The sequence below is a fragment of the Carcharhinus amblyrhynchos genome, chromosome 5 (assembly GCF_965287045.1).
Source record: "Carcharhinus amblyrhynchos chromosome 5, sCarAmb.v2.hapA, whole genome shotgun sequence".
In the NCBI taxonomy this organism is placed as follows: Eukaryota; Metazoa; Chordata; class Chondrichthyes; order Carcharhiniformes; family Carcharhinidae; genus Carcharhinus; species Carcharhinus amblyrhynchos.
The window spans coordinates 67,985,987-68,008,377 of NC_137328.1; the positions used below are offsets into that span (position 1 = coordinate 67,985,987).

Consider the following 22,391-nt stretch of genomic DNA (forward strand, 5'->3'; position numbering starts at 1 on the left):
ATTCTGCCACAACATTGGAACACTGAGTTGTTAAGTTATATTGCAGAACTGCTGGAATTGTACAAAAACTCACTATCGGACAGCTTTGACTGCCAATAATTAAGGACTTCATTAATCACATTTGAAACTATGATATTTTAAAAGGCACTATTTCTGTTTGATGACAGGAAGACATTAAAAAGTTGTATTAGGTGCAGTTAGGTCTATCTTTGGTTCATGAAGTACGCAAACAATTCTATTGTTACAAATCAAAAGAGGATCAATAATTAAGTAACAATGTTAATTTTCATAAATGGTGGAAATATAAAATAATGAGGAAACGGGAAGCCAATAGAAGCAGCCAAGAGAACAGAGTATTGGTTCCTCTCTAAATATAGTTCAATAAAGGATAATACGCAAGAGGTGGCATTTTGAGCCAGAGGTTACCGTAGAATGGAGCTGAGAGTGTAAATAATTACAGCACATTGAAGTTAAACACAGAGACATCAAAATTGTGGACCCAAGAATCTTGCCAGTCGTGGGTCTAAAGTAATAGTGAAGCAGTGAATGTCAACAGAATGGAAATATAATCTTGATTTGAGTGACATTTGTGACTTACAAAGAAAATTACAGCCCAGGAACGGGCTGTACGGCCCTCCAAGTCTGCACCGACCATGGTGCCTCACTGAAAAAAAGCCCCCTACCCTTCTGGGGACCATATTCCTCCATTCCCATCCTATTCATGTATTTGTCAAGGCACCCCTTAAAAGTCACTATCGTACCTGCTTCCACTACCTCCCCTGGCAGCGAGTTCCAGGCACCCACCACCCTCTGTGTAAAAAACTTGCCTCATACCTCTCCTTTAAATCTTGCCCCTTGCACCTTAAACCTATGCCACCTAGTAATTGCCCCTCGCACCTTAAACCTATGCTCCTCAGTAACTGACTCTTCCACCCTGGGAAAAAGCTTCTGACTATCCACTCTGTCCATGAACCTCATAATCTTGTGGACTTCTATCAGGTCGCCCCTCAACCTCCATGACTCCAGTGACAACAAACCAAATTTCTCCAACCTCTCCTCATAGCTAATGCCCTCCATACCAGGCAACATCCTGGTAAATCTTTTCTGTATCATCTTCAAAACCTCCACATCTTTCTGGTAGTGTGGTAACTAGAATTGAACAGTATATTCCAAGTGCGGCCTAACTAAGGTTTGATAAAGCTGCAACATGACTTGCCAATTTTTAAACGCAATGTCCAGGCCAATGAAGGCAAGCATGCCATATGCCTTCTTGACTACCTTCTCCACCTGCATTGCCACTTTCAGTGATCTGTACCAATATACCCAGATCCTTCTGCTATCTCTACTCTTAAGGGTTCTGCCATTTACTGTATATTTCCTATCTGTATTACACTTTCCAAAATGCATTACCTCGCACTTGTCCGGATTAAATTCCATCTGCCATCTCTCTGCCCAAGTCTCTAACCAATCTATATCATGTTGTATCCTCTGATGGTCCTCATTGCTATCCACATAGCCACCAATCTGTGTCATCCGCAAACATACTAATCAAACCAGTTACATTTTCCTCCAAATCATTTATATATATGACAAACAGCAAAGAACCCAGCACTGATCCCTGAAGAACGCCACTTGTCACAGCCCTCCATTCAGAAATGCACCCTTCCACTGCTATCCTCTGTCTTCTATGACTGAGCCAGTTTTGTATCCAACTTCCAGCTCACCTCTGATCTCATGCGGCTTCACCTTCTGCACCAGTCTGCCATTAAGGACCTTGTTAATGGCCTTACTGAAGTCCATGTAAACAACATCTACTGCCCTACCCTCATCAATCATCTTCTTCACTTCCTCAAAAAACTCAATCAAGTTTGTGAGACACGACCTCCCCTACACAAAGCCATGTTGCCTTTCGCTAATATGTCCACTTATTTCCAAATGGGAGTAAATCCTGTCTCAAAGAATCCTCTCTGATAATTTCCCTACCACTGATGTAAGGCTCACCAGCCTGTAATTACCTGGATTATTCTTGCTATCCTTCTTAAACAAAGGAACAACATTAGCTAATCTTCTGGGACCTCCCCTATAGCCAGTGAGAATACAAAAATTTCTCTCCAGGCCCCAGCAATTTTTCCCCTGCCCTTCTCAGTATTTTGGAGTATATCCCAACAGGCCCTGGGGCCTTGTCTACCTTGATATTTCTCAAAAGCCCCAATACCTCCTCCTTTTTGATCTCAACATGACTCAAATTATCTACACACCCTTTCCCAGACTCATCATCCACCAACCCCTTCTCTTTGGTGAACACTGATGCAAAGTACTCATTTAATACCTCACCCATTTCCTCTGGCCCCATGCACAGATTCCCTCCTTTGTCTTTTGAGTGGGCCAACCCTCTCCCTGGCTACCCTCTTGCTCTTTTTATATGTATAAGAAGCCTTGGGATTTTTCATGACCCCTTTTAGCCCTCCTTTCTCCTTGCTTAAGCTTCTTCCTACTTTCCTTGTATCCCACACATGCTTCGTGTGTACCCAGCCTCCTAGACTTGACAAATGCTTCCTTTTTCTTTTTGACTCAGCTCACAATATCTCTTGTTACCCAAAGCTCCCAAAATTTGCCATACTTATCCTTCATCCTTACAGGAATGTGCTGGACCTGAATCCCTATCAACTTACACTTGAAAGCCTCCCACATGCCAGATGTTGATTTGCCCTCAAACATCTGCCCTCAATCTACATTCTTCAGTTCCTGCTTAATATTGTAATTAACGTTCCCCAAATTTAGTACCTTTATATGATAGTTTCAAGTACTAATCCAAGCTCTAAGTTCATCTGCCTTACCGTTACACTTCTCGCATTGAAACAAATGCACTTCAGTCCACCAGACCCTCTTTGATTAGCAACCATACCCTGCCTGCTCTTTCTCTGAGTCTTACAGGCCCTACTCTCTGGTTCCCCTTTAGTTAATTCACCTTTGCTTTGGTTCCTACCCCCCTGCCAAACTGGTTTAAATCCTTCTGTGTGACACTAGCAAACTTTCCGGCCAGAATATTTATGCCATTCCAGTTTAGATGCAACTCATCCTTGTATAGGTCCCGCTTTCCCTGGAAGATCCCAATGGTCCAGATATTTGAAACCCTCACTCCTACACCAGCTGTTGAGCTGTACAATCTTCCTATTTCTAGTCTCAATGGCATGTTGCACAGGGAGTAATCCTGAGATTACAACCCCAGAGGTTCTGCTTTTTAGCTTTCTACCTAACTCCCTAAACTGTTGCTGCAGGACCTCATCACTCTTCCTACTTATGTCGTTCGTACCAATATGTACTACGACCTCTGGCTGTTCACCCTCTCCCTTCAGAATGATTTCTGCCCATTCAGAGACATCTTGAACCAGGCACCAGGGAGGCAATATACTATCCTGGAGTCTCTTACATGTCTTGCCAAAAGTAAGTCGCAAAACCCAGTTATATCCAAAAACCCGCACAGGCATCATGATGGACAATTCATCTATGCCCATTGTGTCTAATAAGCATGCAATCTTTGTGTAACTTGTTCATTTAAATGATTGCAACATGCAATCAATGCTAAGCACATTGTTGAACAGCTGCCAGCAGTAGGCACAAAGCTATAAGAGGCTAGCATGAGTTAAAGCCAGCTGGCATCAATTAAAGGGGTGCTGCATGTTGGCTGGGGCAGGTCTGAAACATAATCCTTCTCCACAAACCTAACCCCTGACACTCCATTCTCCCTTTTCAAACAGCTTGTCCTGCTGTGTGTCACTTCTGTTTATCATGTTGTAGTTTAAGGGGGATACAAACTTATACATGCAATCTTGCAGCAAGTGACTTGTAAAGAAACCATGTGTGCATGTGGCACACCATCTTCAGCAAATTTAAATAACTCTGGCAATAACCAAACATTCCTACAGTCACAGTAAGAGCCAGCAGAAATCAACAGCACTGTGGGCGTTCCTGCCACACATGGAATATATCAATTCAAGAGGGCAGCATACCACCACCTTCTCAAGGCAATTTAGGACAGGCAATAAATGTTGACCGAATCAGTGATGTCCAGATCCCATGAACCAATAAAAAAAAGTCAGTAATGAATCTGAATAAAGCTGATAATCTCTTTAAATTGCACTGGTGCTGGTGGGAAGTCTTCCTATTGCTGAATATGTATTCAGCTGTGCATGGTTAAGGGCACTGGTTAGATTAGTTAGAGCTTTGAATTCAAAAATGACATAACTAGGGTCAAATCAATGTTACATTTTGAGAGCTGCTGCTAACACAATGGACTGAAGGGCCTCATTCTGCACTGTAACAATTCTGTGATACATGCTGACTGATATCACAATTTGCCTACTCTAATGGACAATCCCTGCATGTGCCTTCACCAAAATTGAGTCTGTCACAGCCATTATTATAAGTGTACTGATCCCACAGATGCCATTTTGGAGGCAAAGGGGACGATTCTCCCATCCCACTGCACTAATTGTTTTAGCGCAGTGGGCCAGGAAAATCGCATGTCAGCCAATTCGAGGGGATGCTGGCTGAGGGTGGGTGGGAAATTGTCACTGCTTGAGGGGGGTGGGTGGTAGCTGAAGATTAGGTAGGCCGGGATGGACGGAGGGTTTGGGACTGGCCCATGAACAGATGGGGTGGGGGGGCTGCACTGCTGGAGTCATGGGCTGGCCAGCAATTCAGTGGCCAACAAAGGAGGATGATACTTCAGGGCAACTGCGCATGCGCAGAGGCCTGCTGGTTTCAGCCTCTCCAGTGTGAATAGACCCCGCCCCTTGAAAGCTAATAATATTCATGCATTGCACAGAATGTGGGCGATTCTTCTCTGAGCTCCCACTGAAAAAAAACAGGGTGAATTACTCCAGTTTTCCTGCAAATTCGACTTTTTTGGGAGAATCATCCCGAAAATGTCACCCGCAGAGAACACAGAGTCCCACATCAACAATGGTGGCTGGTGACCTTGCAACCCTAATGGCATTTTCAGATGAGTGCTTGGAGTACCATGGTAGTCAGGGAATCTGGCACTGTGCTTGGCTAGGCATCCACATGACTCCGGCTGAAGGCATCATTGGTGCATACTTGGTGGGTCGTAGGGCCCCTCTCGAGTTGAACAATACTCTGAGCCTCTTTGGGTACAGTTGGGGTTCGAGACTCCCTGTGGGAGGCGGTTCACAGACAGAGGAGTCACAGCTGTGGGGTGCAAGAACACTTAATAGTGATTGTTTATAGTACATATTACCCTATCCCTAACTACACTGACTGCCTTCACCGTGCCCTCTTGATAAACTTTTTAATCTTACACAACCTACCATTATGTCTAGGTGACCATCACCCAACTGCACCAGAGGTGGAGGTGTTCCGTGCTCCGTAGTCTGTGATGCCCTTGGCAGTTGTCCCCTGGTGGGCTGAGATCTGAAGAGCCTCATCCAACTTCAGCCCGCTGCCGGTGAGACGCACTGCTGTCAGGAAGGGGGGATTCGGAAGAGCTTAGGATGGCTGGAGCCTCCTGGCTGGAAGGCCCCGCATGGATTCCTCCTCCTTTAGGGTGTCTGTGGGCCCTTGGGACACTTCATGGGACAGAGGGGCAGCTGGAGTGAGCTTCAAAAGCCTCTGCGTCACCTGGTGCTGCAACCCCTGGAGGCCTAACCATGAATGCAGCATGATGTGCAAGTCCTCAGCAATAGCCCTGAGTTTGGTCCAACCTCTGGAATCCTTTAGCGATAGTACTCTGAGAATGGGTCAAACTCTGGAGCTCCTCAGCAATGGCCCATTGTGGCTGGGCCATGCTCTTGAAGTCCGCAGCCATGATCCTCTGTGTCTCCAGCATGCTCCTGGGGTCCTCAACAACTCAGCTTGCCTTGGACCTTGCCACCTATGTCTACCATTTCCTGCCCCAGGCTTTCCACTGCAGCCACTATCCTTGCAGTATTGGTCTGGGTGCCAAGCAATACCAGCACCAGCACCATCAATCTGTAGGCTCTGGAACTCCTCCAAACAGCCTGGTGTTTGCAAGAATGTTGCTGACACCCCCTCCTGCAATCCTCGGCTTTGTCTCTGCATCTCCAGCAGCTTTTTGAGAACTGGTCCCAGTGGTTTGGCAATTGGTTGGAGGCCAACTATTTCCTCAGCTCTGGCAAACCTCCACCTGCCTGAGCCCTCAGATGTTCCTGCCTCCACCTGCATCAATGGTGATGTGCTGCACACCAGAAAGTGTCCCAGAAGCCTCAGCACTAACATGTCCCACCATGGTCACTGTATCTCTGTTCGTGGATAGTGTGGGTGATGCCTGTGTCAACTGGTCAGTGCCTTCCTTGGAGTTGTTGATGGGGGGAGGTCTCAGTGGTGACTGCGGGGGGAGGGGGGGGGAGCCAGTCACACACTCGTGATGGCCCAGCCTCATCGGGTTTGTCTCCTGCAAAAGAAGACATATGGTTCAGTATCTGTCAGGGTTGGGGGCAATCGGGCGGGGCGGATATCAGGACCATGTCTCAGCAAGCAAGGGTTATGATAGTGGGTGCCAGGGGGATTGGAGGATGGCTCTAGAAGTTTGGATGCTGGAAGGTTGCGGGCTGTCAGGGAGAGGTCAACGTGGAGATTTCAGGTGTGATAGATGGGACTGTCAGATGCCACTACAGAATGGAGACTCACCCTTGCTGACCGAACGAGGTCGTACGTTTTCTAGCAGCACTGCCCATTGGCCCTCCATGTCAATGCACGAGCAGTGACTGCCGCTGCCACTGCTTCCCACGCCGCAATGCCAGCCTCACTTCTGGGCTGTCAAATCTCTCCTCTATGGTCCTTCAGTCATCCCAGTTCTCCCTCTGTGAAGCATTGGGCTGTTCTGGGGAGGTGCCATCTTCCTGGCCTGATTACCTGTGGCTGCAGTGGGAGCATTTAAATGCAGCTCCCCCTGCTTAACAGCGCACAGCTGTAGCCACTTCGGGTGAGTCATATACCTGGAGCCTCCATGATGACATGGAGTTTCTTTCATTGCATTGTTGAAAGATTGTGCTGTGGAGCGCACCTCAGAGACCTTCATGGTTCACTCCATTTTTCTCACCATTGTGAGACTTAGAAATATTTTGGGAAAATTCCACCCATTATCACCAAAAGTAACCAATTAATCAGCTGTACCTTTGAACATTTAATTGTAAATTACAATAATTTAGGGTGGCACAGAGGGCGGCACAGTGGGTAGCACGGCTGCCTCACCGCGACAGGGACCCGGGTTCAATTCCATCCTCGGGTCACTGTGTGTGTGGAGTTTGCACTTTCTCCCCATGTTTGCTCCGGTTTCCTCCCACAGTCCAAAGATGTGCGGGTTAGGTTGATTGGCCATGCTAAATTAACCCTAGTGTCAGAGGTATTAGTAGGGTAAATATGAGTGGTGATGCAGATAGGACCTAGGTGGGATTGAGGTCAGTGCAGACTTGGTGGGCCCAAGGCCTCTTTCTGCACTGTAGATTCTATGATCTATGTCCTATAATTTATTTATTTTGAAAATTACTATGAAATAATGTTGAATAGATTCAGAAAGCATAATTTTTAGTCTTCAAACCAAGGCAAGAACTGTGCTAATAGAACATAAAATTGTTGCATTGGAGTTTAGGCAAAAGGGACACAATGGACAGGATTTTCTGATCGTGTTTGCCCTGTCAACGAAAATGGAGAATTTGGCATTCAGCCAAAACTTCATACGCTGCAGAGGCACTGGAGAATACCAGCTGCAGGTGAGGTCAGAGGTTTGCAGCGAAGGTGAATCTTTAAAATATTCAAAAGCTGCTACCATGGACATATGCAGATTATTTTATTTGAATTTATTTCCATAAGGATCCAGGATAAATACTCATCAAAAAATAGTTAACACCAGACTGATCAACTCTTTAAAGACCTTATGATTGAAATATTAATTACATGGTAAAAGAAACATTTGCTAACTATGTACACTATCAAATTCCGTAACATATCCCCACACTTGCGATGGTATTCTGAACTATATTCCTGTATGGGGGCATAGCACTAAATTTTGTGTTAATTCCAAAACTAAAGATACACAGGCTGCATTTTAGAGTTATTTAGCTGATCCCACTGACCTCAGCAAGCCACTTTATTCAGGCAGGTACACACAGGATAGCTAAAATTGGTTATTATTTGCCACGTACCAGAAACAAGCCATAACGTTCCCTCACCTTCGTGCAGGGCATGAGGTAAACAGGAGTTTCAGTTTTAGCTTGGAGGTTTTACCTGTGGCAATTCACCTCTCTATGGAGGCTAAGTACTGAACAGTCACAACTATAGAAACTTCTATGGTCTATGCAAAGGGTCAGGCTCAAAAGCTCAAATTGCTTTTGTTTCACCATTTTTAATTTTACAAGCTTACAGCTTCCTTATGACCTAAGCACATTAATGGCTTTCTCTATAGCATGGCAAAAAGGAATAAACATATAAGTTTGGACAGTTACCCATTCATGTTAGAAAAATGTATATGTAACCTAAAATGGAATAGTAAAATTAATGGTATTCAATCAGAAACATTAACATTGACCTTTTATTTCCTGTATAGGTTTAGCTTACCTGTCCATAGCATGCAGCATAATGTATAAGGGCAGGGTAACCATCAGAAGGGCTCAGCTCAGCAATGGCTTCAGTCTCGCTCATCAACCAACGCAGACACTCAAGCTGCCCTTCCTGTAATCATATAATCAAAGAAAGATTAATTTTCAACACCTTAAGCATTCTGTAGTTATAAAACAAAACTACAGCCTTTTGAAAGACATGTGGTAGCAAATGTGCTTCAGTAGCTGACTTTAGACTTTTGTTGATGAACAAGGTTCATCTGAATGGCTTTAGGGGCTCCATATTAGTCTACTGGCAAAAAACATCAAGGAATAGAAGGACGTATCCTTTTTTGTCAGCAAACACTCCAAGGACAGAACATTTTTTGGAGTCTGCCCTATTTTTTTTAAAACAAGGAACTAATTGATGAGTTAGAATGTTCAACCTTGAAAAGAAACATGTCAGGTTACTGAACAGAGATATTCAAGATGCTTAATGAGATACAGAAAATAAACCAGAAAGTAATACTTTGAAATATTTAAGGGCAACAAGATCAAATAGGTTCGGAGCATATAATTGGGCGAGCTGAAAAGTAACATCTTTACAAAGAATGTGAATAACAGCTGACAAGACGCTAGGAAGAGTGGTTAAGGCATGAATTCATTTAACAAATTAAATGCAGTGTTAAAAACACAATGAACTATGCCCAATGACAATAAAGGCTCAAAGAGTTTCTTCCAAAACCAGTGTGTTCTATCCATTCTGACACTGACAACTGGAAGTGCAGCTCAGGAAGATTCTCCCACATCTTTTCTCATTCCTTGCCAGGAAAAAAAACCTAACATTCAGAAACTACATAGATGGATGAGCAAAATTCTAGAACAAATCCACCCGATACAATATTTTAGGGTACAATCAACATTTCTGTCAATTCTTACATTAACATTAAATTGTACTCTGGATCACACAGAGGTGGTAAGAGGAACACTTCTTCTGCCTATCTCACTTATAAGCTCTAGTATTTTGGCGCATCTAAGGGCTATCTCAAATTCCATGTAAAGCACCATTTATAGTCTCAGTGGGACCAAAATCCACTGGCAGCAGACTGGGGGCCTTTTCTGGGTCCAGAGAAAGCCACAACACTAAAGATGGAAACAGGAATCAATTCTGGAATTCTGACTCCCCTTGGCATTGCAAAAAGATGTGGAGATGCCGGTGTTGGACTGGCGTAAGCACAGTAAGAAGTCTCACAACACCAGATTAAAGTCCAACATCTCCTTAACCTCTGAGTGGTCTTGTGTTGGTTTGATTATTATTGTCTCAATGAAGGTACCTTCATCCTGGGCACCTCCATTGCTTGCGGTATTGGCGGTGTTAGCCATAGATCCTGTTCCCTTCATTAGGGTTTGGTAGGCTTTGTTGTAGAAGGTACAAGTAGTTATCACTACCTCCTTGGCTGGATGGGCAGTCCAAGCCGGCTCACCTACAACGGCCTTTTCGTCTGCACATATTGGGACGACAAGTTTCTCTGGCCTAGGACCCGAGTCTATCACTCAATAGTGCCCAGCGGTTAGGTTTTGCCTCAAGATCATCTCTTCTGTCTGGGTCGAGACTGATCTTGTTACTAACTCTTTTCAGTTAGTTACTGTGTAACCTAGCATTTTTAACTTTTCACAGAGAGCGGTTACGGACTCGTCTGCGGGGTTGTTGTTTGTCTGGTACGCAACCCATCCGATCACATGCCTTCTAGACAACACACTCATTTTTTTTGCTGATCTAGCCAGATCACAACCGCACATAGTTTTTCTCACTAGCTTTCGGAGTCTCAAGCTCCTTCATCAGGTGAGTGAGGACTTGTGTTCACAAACAGGGTATATACAGACACAAACTCAATTTACAAGATAATGGTTGGAATGCGAATCTTTACAGGTAATCAAGTCTTAAAGATACAGACAATGTGAGTGGAGGGAGGACCAAGTACAGGTTGAAGAGGTGTGTATTATCTCCAGCCAGGCCAATTAGTGAGATTTTGCAAGCCCAGGCAAGTAGTGGGGATTACAAATAGTGTGACATGAACCCAAGATTCCGATTGAGGCCGTCCTCATGTGTGCGGAACTTGCAAAATTTCACTAACTGTCCTGGCTGGAGACAATACACACCTCTTTAACCTTGCTTGGCCCTCTCTCCACTCACATTGTCTGTATCTTTAAGACTTGATAACCTGTAAACACTCGCATTCCAACCATTATCTTGTAAATTGAGTTTGTGTTTTTATATGCCCTGTTTGTGAACACAAGTCCTCACTCACCTGAAGGACCTTGAGACTCTGAAAGCTAGTGCTGCTACATAAACCTGTTGGACTTTAACCTGGTGTTGTGAGATTTCTTACATTGCAACAAGTACAGGCATCCTTCCAGAATAATAAAGTGATTTCCTCCATAGTATTTAAGAGGAAGCCAGTACAGGTAAAGATAATTGGGGGAGAGGGGATTTCTCTAGGCCCGCTAGCCCGGGCTGTGATTTGCGATGGCCTAGAGAATCAGGAGTCAGCGGGAAAGCAGGTTTTGCATCTGTTGCCAAAGCCAGCGCGACCCTCCCAGGCTGCGCTACTGTTCCCAATCAGGTTCCTGGCCAGAGTGGGCAGGAAGCCTATAAATATTTGAATACACCCATTTAAATGTCATTAGTGGGCTTGCAGCCTGATTCAAATGGCCCCCGCTATTCACCCACCTCATAAGCAAGAACCCCAAGGATCGAGGAAGCACCATCAACAATGAGAGACATCCTCCCCCCTACACCATACGAGTTTAAGGTTTGAGAGTGAGGACCCCCCACTTATCCCCTCTCCCCCATCAAACTCCCTCCCCGCTTAGGAGGCCAAATATCAATGACCCACTGTCAAAAAGTTGGGCCTCCTGAAGCAAGGAGTTGAGCTTTCTAAAGGAAAGTTAGGCCTCCTCAAGGAAGGAGTTGGGTCTCCTAAAGGAAGAAGATGGATATCCAGGAACATTCATGAGGCTGGAAGACGGACCTTCTTAATGACACTGAAGCTGGAAGATTTACCTGAGATGCTCTCCCTCCCACTGCACAGCCACCGCTATAGAGTTCCCTGGCAGGATTACTAGCTGCCTCCATCTAGATCACCAGAGGCAGCCCCAGGCTTTCTTCAATAAGTCTTGATTTCTGCACACCTCGTTGTTCCAGAAGCATTCTGGAGTGGCATGTTTTCCCACTGATGTTTCAGAGGATCGGGCGTTGGGCCTTTGTGGGATGCAAAACCACCAGCCACTAGCAGAAGATCCAGCAGGAAATTCATGTTGGCGTAAAACCAATTCCCCCCTCCCCACCATTGAGCTCATCATGGGAGCATGGAGAATTTGGTCTTTGATTTAAATATATGTGAGCACAAATTGATCAGTTGAGCTGTCTTTTCTAGGTGATACATTTCATTTAGTGACAATAATAAGTTGTCCAACCACACACTCAAGGTGATCGATGAAAAGCTCAAGTACTTGTACACTAACTTTAACTTGTACTGTATTATCAAAACTGCATTGAATCAAGGAAGAAGGACAATGTAATAGCATATGGAAAGTTAACATAAACTGGTCACTGAGTGATACAGTGGCAAACTTACAATTCTCCATTACATTGAGCTCATAATCTCAGCAATGTCAATGCAAAGAACAAAATGAGAGAATATAAATGTAATTCCTCACATTGAAAAAGGGGAAAATCAGAAGGAAATATTGAATTGTTCCAAATGGTAAAGGTCCAGATACCAGGTGGTGAAGGATTTAGCAAAATCAGAGGATAAAAAAGGAGAAAATTAAACGATAAGCATTCGAAAAACAGTGGATGGAGGGGGCAGGAGACACAGTTGGGATTAGTACCTAAAGTAAAATAGAGTTTATTTATTAATTGTAAGTAAGACTTATATTAACATTACAATGAAGTTACTGTGAAATTCCCCTACCCACTGTTTACCTATAAATTCACTATATACACCTACAACATCATGCTCTTTTGGTGCTGACAGCCAATAGAAAGAAAACCAAACTTATTTTAAAATATAATGGTGAGGAAGTAAAATACTTTGTTGTACAGATTTGCTCCATTTCACAAATTTACCACAAGACTGTAAGAAATAGGAACAGGAATAGACTGCCTTGACCCTGCTCCACCATTCAATAAGATCATGGCTGATCCATCACTTCTCAGTGCATTGTTCATGCAGCACTCACTGGTTAATTTTCATGCAACCTACCTTTACAGCTAATGAAGATGGGGTCAGTTTCTCATTATTCCGCTCCGTCAAGCATTCCTCTGCCATTAGGGTAGTCAGATGCTGCAAACACTCAAGGTGTCCTTGTGACGATGCAATGTGCAGTAGATTATTTCCTTTATCATCGTGAATCTTCTCCAGATTGTCAACAGTTAAATGTGGCTAATTTTTACATAAGAAACAGAAAGATCGACCAAATGAAACCTGGTGGATTTTATAATTTTTTTGACTCATAACTTTTCAGTTCAGCTTCATATTTTTGTGCATCTTAACAGCGTGTCAGATCAGAAATTCATGCAAATTGATTTGACTTCACCAGAATTTATTTGGCAACTACTTAAAACGAGTTATTTCAGATTGGCTCGGCGTGAATTAAACTTTAAATTATTTGAAATTTGTACCAAACAGCATAATTAAAAGTTGGCATATTTTGTACATATGAATATAAGAACTAGGAGCAGGAGTACGCCATCTGGCCCCTCGAGCCTGCTCTGCCTTTCAATAAGATCATGGTTGATCTTTTCATGGATTCAGCGCCACTTACCGCACCTGCCCAGTCACCATAACCCTTAATTCCTTTACTGTTCAAAAATTTATCTATCCTCGCCTTAAAAACATTCAATGAGATAGCCTCAACTGCTTCACTGGAAGAAATTCCCCCTCAATTCAACCCTAAGTCTGCTCCCCCTTATTTTGAGGCCATGCCCCCTAGTCCTAGTTTCACTTGCCAGTGGAAACAACTTCCCTGATTCTATCTTATCTATTCCCATCATAATCTTATATGTTTCTATAAAATCTCCCCTCATTCTTCTGAATTCCCATGAGTATAGTCCCAGTCTACTCAGTCTCTCCTCATATGCCAACCCTTTCAACTCTGAAATCAACCTAGTGAATCTCTTCTGTACCCCCTTCACTACCAGTATATCCTTTCTCCAGTGAGAAGACCAAAACTGTACACAGTAGTTCAAGTGTGGCCTCACCAGCAGCTTATACAGTTGCAACATAACCTTGTTGTTTTTAAACTCCATTCCTCTAGCCATGAATACCAATATGTATACCAATGGACATCAATCTGAATGATAGAGTCAGAGTTATTACAGCATAGGAGAAGATAATTCTGTCCATTAAATCCATGACAGCAATCTGTACAGCATTCTAATCAGTTCAATTCCCCATTTTATTCATGTAGTCTTCAAATTTATTTCCCTCAAGTGCCCATCCAATTTCATTTTGAAGTATTGAAAAAGCATTGGCCAGCAAGATTAAGGAAAATCCCAAGGCTTTTTATGCATATATAAAGAGCAAGAGGGTAGCCAGGGAGAAGTTGGCCCACTCAAGGACAAGGGAGGGAATCTATACATGGAGCGAGAGGAAATGGGCGAGGTATTAAATGAGTACTTTGTGTCAGTATTCAAGAAAGAGAAGAACTTGGTGGATGATGAGTCTGGGAAAGAATGTGTAAATAGTTTGAGTCATGTTGAAATCAAAAAGGAGGTATTGGAGTTTTTGAGAAACATTGAGGTAGGCAAGTCCCCAGGGCCTGATGTGATATACCCCAGGACACAGAGAGGCAAGGGAGGAAATTGCTGGGACCTTGAGAGAAATCTTTGTATCCTCACCGGCTACAGGGGATATCCCAACGGATTGGAGAATAGTCAATGTTGTTCCATTGTTTAAGAAGATTAGCAAGAATAATCCAGGTAATTACAGACCGGTGAGCCTTATATCAGCGGTAAGGAAATTATTGGAGAGGGTTCTTTGAGACAGGATTTATTTCTACTTGAAAATAAGTGGACGTATTATTGAGAGGCAACATGGTTTTGTAAAAGGGAGGTTGTGTCTCACAAACTTGATCAAGTTTTTCAAGGAAGTGACGAAGATGATTGATGAGGGTAGGGCAGTGGATGTTTCTACATGAATTTCAGTAAGGCCATTGACAAGATCCCTTATGGCAGACTGCTGCAGAGGTGAAATCACATGGAATCAGAGGGGAGCTGGCAAGTGGATACAAAACTGGCTAGGTCAAAGAAGACAGAGGATAGCAGTGGAAGGGTGTGTTTCTGAATGGACAGCAGTGATAAGAGGCATTCCTCAGGGATCAATGCTGGGACCTTTGCTATTTGTAATATATATATAAATGATTTGGAGGAAAATGTAATTCGTTTGATTAGTAAGTTTTCAGATGAGACAAAGGCTGGTGGATTTGCAGATAGCGATGAGGACCATCAGAGGAGACAGAGAATATAGATAGTTGGCAACATGGGCAGAGAGATGGCAGACAGAGTTTAATCCATACAAATGTGAGGTAATGCATTTTGGAAGGTCTAATACAGATAGGAAATATGCAGTAAATGGCAGAATACTTAAGAGTATTGACAGGCAAAGGAGTCTGGGTGTACAGGCACAAAGGTCACTGAAAGTGGCATTGCAGGTGGAGAATGTAGTCAAGAAGGCATAAGCCAACAGCCGGGGCATTGCATTTAAAAACTGGCAAGTCATGTTGCAGCTTTATCGAACCTTAGTTAGGCCGCACTTGGAATGTAAGTGTTCAATTCTGATCGCCACACTACCAGAAGGATGTGGAGGCTTTGGAGAGGGTACAGAAAAGATTTACCAGGATGTTGCCTAGTATGGAGGGCGTCAGCTATGAAGAGAGGTTGGAGAAACTTAATTTGTTCTCACTGGAACGACGGAGGTCGAGGGGTAGCCTGATAGAAGTCTACAAGATTATGAGAGGCGTGAACAGAGTGGATCATCAGAAGCTTTTTCCCAGGGTGGAAGAGTCAATTACTAGGGGGCACAGGTTTAACATGCGAGGGGCAAGGTTTAAAGGAGATATACAAGGCAGATTTTTTACACAGAGAGTAGTGGGTCCCTGGAATTTGTTGCTGGACAAGGTAGTGGAAGCAGATACAGTAGTGACTTTTAAGTGGTGTCTTGACAAATACATGAATAGCATGGGAATAGAGGGATATGGTCTCCGGAAGGGTAGGTGTTTTAGTTAAGTATGGCAGCATGGTCGGTACAGGTTTGGAGGGCCTAAGGGCCTGTTCTTGTGCTGTAATTTTCTTTGTTCTTTGATTGTCTCTGCTTCCATCACTCTCATAGGCAGCAGGTGCTGCTGAGAAAAGTTCTTCCCTGCATCTCTTGCCTTACATCTTAAATCTGTGTCCTCATCATTATTCAGCTCTCCTCAATCTCCTTTCCTCCAAAACAATTGTATTTTCTCCAACCTAACCTTCTAGCTAAAGTTCCTCATCCCTGGAACATTGTGGTAAATCTCCATGCCCAGCACTGATAGTAGACTGACTGGCTTGTTGTTACTAGTAATATTCTTACTCCCTTTCTCGAACAATGGTGTCTCACTTGTTACTAGAGAAGGTTGAAAGCTTCGTGAACGTCTTTTTAATATGCTACAGACTTTCCAAATAATAATCCATTTGCTCTCCTGTCCTGAATCTGTTATGATGTGGGTATGCCGGCGTTGGACTGGCGTAAACACAGTAAAAAGTCTGACAACACCAGGTTTTAGTCCAACCGATTTATTTGATAATAGACTCGCAAGCTTTCGAGGTTTCCCTCTTCGTCAGGTGAATGGAGAGTTCTGGCCTCAGAGCATATAAAGCACAGACAGTTTAGAGATTACTGATTAGAATGCGAATCCTTACACCTAACCTGCTGTTCAAGACCTGAAGCGGCTGACAATGTGAGTGGAAGGAGCACTGATCACAGGTTACAGAGACGTGTATTGTCTCCAGACAGTACAGTAAGTGAAGTTTTGCAAACCCAGGCAAGTCACGGGGGTTACAGATAGTGCGACATGAACCCAAGATCCCTGTTGAGACCGTCCATGTCGCACTATCTGTAACCCCCGTGACTTGCCTGGGTTTGCAAAACCTCACTTACTGTACTGTCTGGAGACAATACACATCTCTGTAACCTGTGATCAGTGCTCCTTCCACTCACATTGTCAGCCACTTCAGGTCTTGAACAGCAGGTTAGGTGTAAGGATTCGCATTCTAATCAGTAATCTCTAAACTGTCTGTGCTTTATATGCTCTGTCTGAGGCCAGAACGCTCCATTCACCTGATGAAGAGGGAAACCTCGAAAGCTTGTGAGTCTATTACCAAATAAATCGGTTGGACTAAAACCTGGTGTTGTCAGACTTTTTACTGAATCTGTTATGCCATAATATGTAATGCCTTTTATGGCATTAAAACTGTAGCTAACATTTTCTCTTCTATCCATATCTGACTTTAATTAATGCTTTACCATCAAAATGTCACTATAATCATTCTAAATAAATGATTCAGACAAATTCTATACTGTACAAAATGTCACCAAATTGGGGCTGAAGTATTAAATGATGAAATTGGTTGGCAAAAGATCACAAATACTTAAATTGCAACTCTAAGTTGTCTGAGCATAAAGTATTCTGCCAGCATGTCATTTTGTGCTCCATTTTCAATGTAATTTAACTTTGAATCCATACAGAGAATTTGCTGATTAATATAGCAAGATTTAACTAAAAAAACTTAATTTGTTGAATTATTTTTCAACACACTTCTGCAGTTCTTTGCTAAGTTATACGATGTGAATACACACTACCAGGAAATACTGAATGGTCTAAATATTTGGGTCGACCACATGCAAAGAGATTTCTCTAAATTTTGATTAAAATATGCATTGTGATAAAATGTACTTTTTAACACATCATAGAGAACATTCATCAACTTAATTTCTTTTAAAATAAAAATGATTTCTTTGGGCCATTAGTATCCCATGAATTGAAAGGAAAATTAGGTTCACATTAATGCCTTTTATCTTTGCATCTAGAACTTCAATTTAAAGGTAAAAGCATTCAAGGATAAAAGCTCTCTTTGAGATGTGTGTTTCATTGTGCCAAGAGCTTTGTAAAAGGAATTATTTTTAAAAGCAACAGTTAATAAATTCAGAAAGGTATATGTCCTATGGTAATTGACCCAGCAGATGTAGTTCGATATGAACAAGTAAAAAATATTTAGCATAAGAACAAGGAGTAGATGTTAAGTAAGATGAAATTATTTATAATATTCAACACAGAAACAGGCTATTCAGCATTCTCCCATCTGTCCTCATCTAACTCAAAATCATAGTTCTTCATAAGAACAGAATAAAGAGCAGAAATAGACCATACCATTCATCCATCCTTCAATATGATCATGGCTGATTGTGGGCTTGATCTCAAAATTTGCACCTGCTCTTGACAGTTCTTGCTTCCCTGAGAGATCAAAAATCTTTCTATCTCTGAATTAAATGTATCCAATGATAAGACATCCATAACGCTCTGGGATAGAGTTTTCCAACGACTACACCATTTGAATGAAGAAATTTCTCATCCTAAACCTAAGTGACAGGTCCCTTCATTCTGAAACTGTATCACCTTGTTCCCAATTCCCAAGCCAAGGGAAAAATCTTTCAGTTTCTACCCTGTCAAGTCCATTCAGAATTTTTAATGTTTCAATGATACCACCTATCATTTTTCTAAACTTGAAAGAATACAGACATAATTTACTCATCACTGGACAGTTCTCTCATTCCGGCACCAACGAACCTCTGCCTCCAATACAAATATATTCTTCCTTAAGTATGAAGCTTAAAACTGCATAATATTGTAGGTGCAGTCTCATCAAAGCCCCATACAATTGCATTCTTTATACTTTTCTCAGATCTCCTTGCAATAAAGGTTAACATGTCATTTGCTTTCCTAATTGCTTGTTGTATCAGCGTGCTCACTTTTTGTGTTTCTTATTCATGTATACCCCAAGTTTGTCTGAACATCAACAATTACAAGTTCTATGTCTTTTAAAAAATGTTCTGTTTTTCTATTCTTATGACTGAAGTGAATAACATCACATCCATATTACACTCCATTTGCCACCTTGTTGCCTACTCACTTAACCTGTCTATATCACTTTGCATCTGTGTCTCCATACAGCTTGCATTCTTAACCAGCTTTGTATCATCAGCAAACTTAGTATACATTATTGTGCCTCCTTGTCTAAATCATTGAAGTAGCTGAAGCCCCGACATGGATTCTTCTAACACTCCACTAGTCACAGTCTACCAACTTGAAAATGCTCCATTTTTCCCCACTCTGTGTCCTGCCTGTTAACCAATTTTCTACTTGTGCTAAACCATAAGACTATATCTTGTGTTAAACCTGTTGTCTAATGTCTTTTGGAAATTCAAGTATACCATATCTATTGGTTTTCGTTACAAGTTACATCCTCAAAAAACTTGATTATATTTGACAAACAGGATTTTCCTGTTGTAAAATCTAATCATAGTATGCTTTTCTAATTTACTACAGTAACGTATACCAGCTCTTTTCTGATTATTGATGTCAAGCTAACAGGCTTATTCTTCCCTGATTTCCCTCTCCCTCCTTTCTTGAATAGCAGTGTCACATTTGCTAAATTCCAATGTGCTGGGACCATGCCAGAGCCTCAAGAATCATGGATAATCATAGCCAGTGCATCCACTATCTCTTTTATATCCTTGGAATGTAGGCCATCAGGATCTATGCATTTGTCAGAATTTAGTGCCTTTAGTTTCTCCAGTACCTTTTCTCTGCTGATACTAATTACCTTATTTCCTCACTCTTATTAGTCCCTAAGGTTACCCTCTATTTATGGTATGTAACTTGAGAGTTCCATTCTGAAGACAGAAACAAAATATTTGTTCAATGACCCTGCCATTTCCATATTATCCATGATAGAAACAGAGACAGGAGAAACTCAGGGCCCAGCGCTTACTTTAGCTACTCTCTTCTGTTCTATATAGTTGTAAAAGCTCTCCCAATCTGTTCTTATAGTCCTTGGTACCCTTGTATTCTATTTTCTCTCTATCCCTTTTGGCAAACATTTTGGTTCTAAATAAGTCATATTGGACTTGAAACAATAACTCTCTCTCTCTACAGTCGCTGCCAGAGCTGCTGAGTTTTTTTGTTGATCATTAGCTAGTTTCTAAAACACTCCCAATCCTCAGACTTATTACCATACTTTGCAACATTATAAGCTTCTTCTTTTAATCTAATATTATCTTTAACTTCCTTAGTAAGCAACAGATGGATCTTCCTCACCAAGTTTTTGTTTCTCAATGGAATGTTATTTTTGTTGAACATTTTGAATTGTTTCTTTAAATGTTACCCACTGTTCATTTACCTCTGTACCTTCTAGTCTATTTACCCAAAAAACATTGGCTAGCTCTTCCCTCATACTTATGTAATTAGCTTTAAAGTTTAAAATTATTGTTTATGATAGGAATGTTTTGTTTTGAAACTTAACATGGAATTTTTGTTGTATTGTCACTATTTGCCAGTGGATGTTTTACTATGACATCATTAGTTAATCCTACCTCAGTGCACAATACCAGATCTAAATATCCATAGTTGGTTCCACAATGAATTGCTCCAAGAAATTGTCACAGAAGCATTCTATAAACTCATCTTCTAAACCATATTTGCCAATTTTATGGGCCTAGTCTATATGAAGATTAAAGTTCCCCACAACTATTACATTGCCTTTGTTACAAGCTCTAATGATTTCTTGTTTAATACTATACCCAACAGTATAACTATTTTTACAGAGTCTATAAATTACTTTTACTCGCATTTTCTGACCCTTGCTACTCTTATTCTTCACCCATACTGATTGTAATGTTGATTTTGAGTCAACATCCTTTGTCACTAATGTCCTTATGCTATCCTCTGTTACTAGGGCACCCATCTTCCTTTTCCATTCTGTCTGTATTTTTGAAATGCTGTGAACCCCAAAATATTTACTTACCAACTCTGATCATCTTGTAGCCATGTCTCTGTGATTAGATCCATCTGCGCCTTAAGATCATTTATCTTACTGGGGATTTTCCACGCGTTCAGATGAGTTGACTTCAATTTTTTTTATGCTATTCCATGCATAGATCTTTACTCGGATGCACTATTCTGTTCAACTCTCTGTCTCTTGTCAACAAGTTTTTACCCATATTGACATCACAGAATTATTATGGTGCAGGAAACCAGTTGACTCATTGAGCCTGTATCCACTCTCCAAATGAACATTATGACTTAGTGCCATTCTCCTGCCTTTTCTTCATACCCTCGCACATTGTTTCTATTCAAATAATCATCTATGCACTCTTGAATGCCTTGATTGAACCTGCCTCTACCATACATCAAGATCGTGCATTCCACATTCAAACCACTTGCTATTTTTTTCTCACATCACACTTACATTTGCAAATCACTTTAATCTGTGCCCTCTTGTTCTCGATCCTTTTATGAGCAGGAATAATTTCTCATTATCTATTCTGTCCAGCCTCCTCATGATTTTAAACATCTATCAAATCTCCATTTAGCCTTCTTCCTAGGAGAACAGTCCCATCCTTTCCAAACCACAATTCGGTTACGTTTACGTTAGTGATGGAAAGGGATAGGCATATGCCGAAGGGCAGAAGTTATAGCTGGGGGAAAGGTAATTATGAGGCTATTAGGCGAGATTTAGGATTCATAGGTTGGAGTAGGAAACTGCAGGGGCTGGGAACAATTGAAATGTGGAGCTTGTTCAAGGCGCAGCGACTGCGAGTCCTTGATAAAAACGTACCTGTCAGGCAGGGAGGAAGTGGTCGAGCGAGGGAACCGTGGTGTACTAAGGAAGTTGAATCTCTGGTGAAGAGGAAGAAGGAGGCTTATGTAAAGATGAGACGTGAAGGCTCAGTTCGGGCACTGGAGAGTTACAAATTAGCCAGGAAGGAGCTAAAGAGAGAGTTAAGAAGAGCAAGAAGAGGACATGAGAAGACTTTGGCAGGTAGGATCAAGGAGAACGCTAAAGCTTTCTACAGATATGTCAAGAATAAAAGATTGGTTCGGGCAAGATTAGGGCCAGGCAGGGACAGTAGTAGGAAGTTGTGCATGGAGCCTGAAGAGATAGGAGAGGCACTAAATGAATACTTTTCATCAGTATTCATGCAGGAAAAAGTCAATGTAGTCGAGGAGAATACTGAGATACAAGCTTTTAGACTAGGCGGGATTGAGGTACATAAGGATTGAGGTACATTAGAGGTTTAGACAGGGTGGACAGTGATAGCCTTTTTCCTCGGATGGAGAAAGCTAGCACGAGGGGGCATAGCTTTAAATTAAGGGGTGGTAGTTATAGGATGGATGTCAGGGGTAGGTTCTTTACCCAGAGGGTGGTGAGGGATTGGAATGCCCTGCCTGCTGCAGTTGTAAATGCGCCTAGTTTGGGGGCGTTTAAGAGATCCGTGGATAGGTTTATGGATGGTAAGGGTTTGGTTTAGGTTAGAGGGTCATTGTTTTTTAACTGGTCGGTGCAACATCGTGGGCCGAAGGGCCTGTTCTGCGCTGTAATGTTCCATGTTCTATAAGGAGGAGGTGTTAGCAATTCTTGAGGGTATGAAAATAGATAAGACCCCTGGGCCGGATGGGATTTATCCTAAGATTCTCTGGGAGACTAGGGAGGAGATTGCAGAG

General features: G+C 42.2%; 1 protein-coding gene across 3 annotated transcripts in view; it reads right to left on the minus strand.

Moving 5' to 3' along the window:
• sncaip (synuclein, alpha interacting protein) overlaps positions 1-22,391 on the minus strand; it is a 164,002-nt gene that overhangs the window by 20,092 nt on the left and 121,519 nt on the right. For all 3 annotated transcript variants that reach the window (XM_080188959.1, XM_080188957.1, XM_080188958.1), the window contains 2 exons: positions 12,845-13,024; positions 8,596-8,709 (listed from right to left, as the gene is read on the minus strand). In XM_080188959.1, the coding sequence (XP_080045085.1) occupies positions 8,596-8,709; positions 12,845-13,024 (294 nt within the window). The remainder of the gene's footprint in view (positions 1-8,595; positions 8,710-12,844; positions 13,025-22,391) is intronic.